The 4,927-nt window shown below is 34.0% G+C and overlaps 2 protein-coding genes across 2 annotated transcripts; one reads left to right on the top strand and one right to left on the bottom strand.

Annotated features, from left to right (window-relative positions):
* Positions 1 to 632: 632 nt before the first annotated feature.
* Positions 633 to 3,282, top strand: LOC105558827 (interferon-induced, double-stranded RNA-activated protein kinase-like). The gene is made up of 8 exons (XM_012006746.1): positions 633 to 927; positions 1,009 to 1,165; positions 1,241 to 1,602; positions 1,686 to 2,053; positions 2,213 to 2,389; positions 2,462 to 2,617; positions 2,700 to 2,831; positions 2,934 to 3,282. The coding sequence occupies exons 2-8, from the start codon at positions 1,032 to 1,034 to the stop codon at positions 3,030 to 3,032; spliced, it is 1,428 nt and encodes a 475-aa protein (XP_011862136.1). The 5' UTR covers positions 633 to 927; positions 1,009 to 1,031; the 3' UTR covers positions 3,033 to 3,282.
* Positions 3,283 to 3,381: 99 nt separating this feature from the next.
* LOC105558841 (deleted in autism protein 1 homolog) lies at positions 3,382 to 4,827 on the bottom strand (the record flags this gene model as incomplete). The annotated part of the gene is made up of 4 exons (XM_012006764.1): positions 3,382 to 3,799; positions 3,985 to 4,115; positions 4,214 to 4,514; positions 4,601 to 4,827. Coding segments are annotated over 4 exons (875 nt in total), but the record flags the coding sequence as incomplete, so codon positions are not given.
* Positions 4,828 to 4,927: the final 100 nt, after the last annotated feature.

Raw genomic sequence — 4,927 nt, 5'->3', positions numbered from 1 at the left:
TGTGCAAATTTCCAATTTGCACGCTTTTTTTATAAGTTTTTGTGTTAAAAAGTGATTCGATAAAACAAAGTTGTTTTGCTGACATATTATTTAGAAATACATTGTGCAAATTATCAAAATTTGATGAAAGATCTCTATTTCTGCATATGTTGTTCGACATATATATGTATACGTATAATTCCAGCATTCCAAGTTTTATCCAGATTTTGTCACATAATTTCATTCACACAACATTCTCTAAATATTTCCCTATTGAAGTATACACGACTACACGTTTACATATGTCACATATACACGGATATTCATGTACACGTGTCACGTTCACAGATATTCGTGTACACGTGTACACGTGTCACGTTCACGAATATCCGTGTACACGGGTTAAAACACGGATAAGTTAAATGCACGGATTACACGTGTAGTCTAGTACACGTGTACTCGGGAGCTCTAGTCGAGAGTCAGAGAAGGGTACGCGAATGTAAGCGCGAATGTAATTACCTATCTTATTAAAGTTACTACCGTCATCCGTGAATCAACCATCTTACTTTGGATAACCCTGATCCTACAATAGGTGCGTTCGGGGAGCGCGCTTTCAGCGCTAAAAGCGTCTTCGTTCTTTGTTCGACATACAGTGGGTGACGAAGATAGACTGACGTTTTCAGCGCTTATAGCGGCTCCCCGAACGCAGCCAATATGATATCAGAAATTTGAAAAATCTGGTCTGTTTAAAAACAGGTGATAATACGAAATTGACAATTGGCTTGAGGGATACTAATAAAAGTCCAAGCGACCAGAAAATCGCGCCATCTAAAAATCCAGAAAATCAGGAGCTGCATATAATCGGGACAGTCGTTGTAAGATCACTCCTGGAATTATTATGCGACATTTTAGGAAAGGACAAAAGTCACGGAAACAAAGCATTTTCTGGTAATTGCAGTTTCTTTAAACATCACTACTGACGTGGAGAGATATTTCTACTAAGAACTGGTGGTGACGTTTATTTTATAGATATCCTAAAGATATTCAAGGAAATGCGTTTAATTGACGACACCTACGATGCAGTGGAATTTGAAGAGCTAAAAAAAAAGTACCAACAGACTCTTAAGCAGATGTTCTCAATTGCTTATAGTGAATGCAAAAGTGACAATGTTCCATTCGTTTCAAAGTATTACACAGTACTTTATATAATATGTCTTTCCAGATCTTGTGACATTATAACATTGCACTGAATTATTTGCAGGCCGCTAACACCAAAACTGCGTTATGAGGAGGAATTTTGTGAAATAAGTTTTATTGCTAAGGGAGGTTTTGGTAAAGTTTATAAAGCGCAACATCGTCTCGACGGCATTGAATATGCGATTAAAAAAATTAACGTTCCCACCGATCAAGTAAATGTTATACATGAGCAATTAAATGAAGTCAGAACAATGGCCAAATTAGATCATATTAATATTGTATCCTACAAAGCGGCTTGGATCGAACCACCGTCCTATAATTCGAGTGTGCCATCCACATATCGTGAATCGCGTAGATTACAGACGTCGAAAGATCAAGAAAAGCCGTGCAATATGCTGTTCGACGAGTTATTCGATCACAAAAATGGTTTGAATCTCAATAATATTAAGATATATCAATCATACAATGAGCAAAATATATTGCTAAAATATCTTTTAATATGTGTACAGGTATAAAAACGAAAAAGCAATGTAAGGTATATAGAAACACTGATGCTATTCGTGATGCTATTAGTGAAAGATTTGAAGAACTCCATTCGTTGGATGACATCGCAGAAGAGAGAATAACTGAGGAAAGTAACAACGGGAAAAGTACTGATTTCAGTTCAGACATAGTGTTTTCCCGAGTTAGCAAGAGCAATGAAAATCTAGATCAAACGAATATAAATGAGTATACTAAAACCTCTAGTTCCAACACAGTGACTTTCAGTAGCAAGAGCAAGGAAAACTTTGATCAAACAAATACAGATACGGATACTAGTAACAGTTCGCATAAAAAATCTAACCTGACAGTATCTATAATATACACTCCCAAGGAAGTAAGTAAATAATACAGATGTGATATAAATCTGTATAAATTATACATGTTTTGTTTTAATACAGATTGTGAATTGAAAGTATATTTTGCTAAAGATCAATTTTAATACTTGTAAATATTAAAATTTTAATACTAATAAATATTAAAATTTTGTCAACAGAATCAGCCGTCTATGACATTGTACATTCAAATGGCTCTGTGTGAAGAAACCCTCCAACAATGGCTGCTTAGTAAAACAAGTGCAACGCCTGGACCTTTAGCTAAAGAGATATTTCGACAGATTCTTTCTGGAGTCGATTATATGCATTCTCAGCAAATTGTACATCATGATATAAAGGTAACAATGCGCATGTTTTAATCGACGTTACAATCTTTCGTAAAATATAATGGAATATATTTATAACTTCAGCCAAGCAATATATTTATATCGAACTCGGGACGGCTTCAAATTCAATTAAGTGATTTCGGATTAGCTTGTCGATTGCAAATAGGAAATAAACATGCTGGGGTTGGCACTCGTATGTATGCAGCACCAGAACAACTAATGGGAAAGTGTGATATAAAGGTAATGAAGAGAAAAGAAAGAAAACTCTAATGTACGTATATATTTTAATATATCCTTTCATTTTAATTCCTTTTATTCACAGAGTGATATCTACAGCATAGGAGTCGTCCTTACTGAGCTGTTAATGTCAGCAAAAACCCGAATGGAATTAAGTAACGCATTCCGTGATATAAAAAATGGTATAATACCAGATGATCTCAAGCATTACAAATGGGTGAGCGTAAATTATATTGAATTATTTATTATATTTTGTCATTTATTACAACACTTATATTTTTTTGTATTAAATCTGTATTGTGTATGTGCTTTCATTTAGGTACATGTGGTCACGCAATTAGTGCAAGAAGATCCCACTAAACGACCTATGGCACAAAAGGTTTTGCAAGACTTGAAGAAGGAGGATTTGTTAAATTAGATATTGTTAATTAAATATATCGAATCTGACGCATGCAAACCATCTTGCGATAGAGTACTTTTTATCACTACTATGTATGTAGTTATAGTAGTTATTGGACATGCATATTTTTGTATTGCCGCAAATATATTACGGAATATTTTGTTTCCTTTTATTATTTTGCATAATTATTTTGCATACTCGGCAAACACAAATGTATCAAATAATCTTTTACAAATATAAGCTATCAAAGTAGCAAAACATGATAATATATATGTATATAAGTGATTTTATTATACCGTCTTCGATTTATTAATATTTAATATTAATATTTATTAATATTTATTTATTAATATTTATTAATACTTAAGATTATATACTATGTTTTATACAAAATTGTGTTAACGTTACTGATAAAGTAGTCGGAATCTAATAGTAAATTACAGATAGTATAAAAAATGTATGAGGTATTCTTTGAAAAAGATTATAAAAGAAAGAGGAAGATACACATCTGAAATGTTCAACAGAATAATACTAAAAGAGTTTTCATGATATTCTTATAACTTAAGCTACTATGTGTTGTATTCGTCTTGAGGTAATTCTCTTAAAATTGTATCCAACAGCGTCTTAAGGCGCTGCCCAAAAAATATTCTGGAATTAGTAGAGTTGGGAACGGCACATTGTCGCAACAAATGCTCAATATCTGGATATTGCTGTTCAATATTAATAGGTACACCGTGAAGAAATCCACCGGGAAATGCGTTTTCATTTCCTGAATTCAATAAAAGCTGCAATCACAGATTTGATAAATATGCGGTGTAATGGGTCAGGCAGGATATTTCTATAATTATAGAATACATTGTAAAAAAATGTCCAGACATTCCTGCCTGTGTACACGTTAACATATGCAGTGTGCAAAAATATACGCGATATAATATCTGACTCGTTAATGTATAAATAAAATAGCGAGTACCTGACAAATCGCATAGTAATTGTGATCACTTAGATGATGATTGCAAATATCCTCAGCAGAAAATGCAAAACAGTTGGGACAATCAAGACGCAACGTGTTCTCGTGTATCTTCTGCCATTTCTTTGATTCATCTACAAATTAATATGAATGCAATGTGATATTCGTCTGCTTATATCAACAGTATTCTTGCAACCAGAAATTCTCTTTTCCTCGCAACAGGAAAATTTACCTTCTCGAGAAATATTTTTATCAACAACAATAATATTCTCCAAATCGATAAATTTTGCCACGTCTTCACGATCAACGGCAATATTATCAGCCGATATATCCGTTAAGTAAAAACCGAATTTTTCGTTTTTGAAAGTAAACATATAAGCGGCATTTAAAAGGCTCGAAGCTATCTTCGCTCTTTGAATCCAAGATTTGTCGTAACAATCGGAAAGCGGTAACCCGATATATTCTTCGATGATGATTCGACCGCATGCTCCAAAATATTTTAGCACAGGCCATCCACTTTCGGCAGGTAATATCTGAAAGTAACAGAGGAAACATCATCCAATAACCCTTATAATTTGTTATAACGATCACATAGATTTTACAGGCCGTCATAATTCACCTGTAGGACCAGTGGCTCTGGATTTATGGACGCCAATGTCCAGAGATTAATTAGATATTGTGTGGGGTTGATGTACTTATTGTTAAGGTGAACATCATAAAACAGATCTAAATGCTCTAACGTTGGACAGAGCCGCAAGCGACTCGTATCGTCCTTGGAAAAATCAGAAGTGATCGTTCTTCTTAAAAGATGGTAAAAATCTGCCGTATATCCGTCTAAGTCCCAGTCTACAATAGAGATTTAAGCCCTAAGCCTTAAGAAATTGACTAATCACAGTCGCGCATTCTACTCATACTTGACCGTGATTGGCCAATTTCTTAAAGCTTA

The sequence above is a fragment of the Vollenhovia emeryi genome, unplaced genomic scaffold (assembly GCF_000949405.1).
Source record: "Vollenhovia emeryi isolate VEMERY1.0 unplaced genomic scaffold, V.emery_V1.0 DF939308.1, whole genome shotgun sequence".
Lineage (NCBI taxonomy): Eukaryota > Metazoa > Arthropoda > Insecta > Hymenoptera > Formicidae > Vollenhovia > Vollenhovia emeryi.
This window is presented reverse-complemented; position numbering and strand designations above follow the sequence as displayed.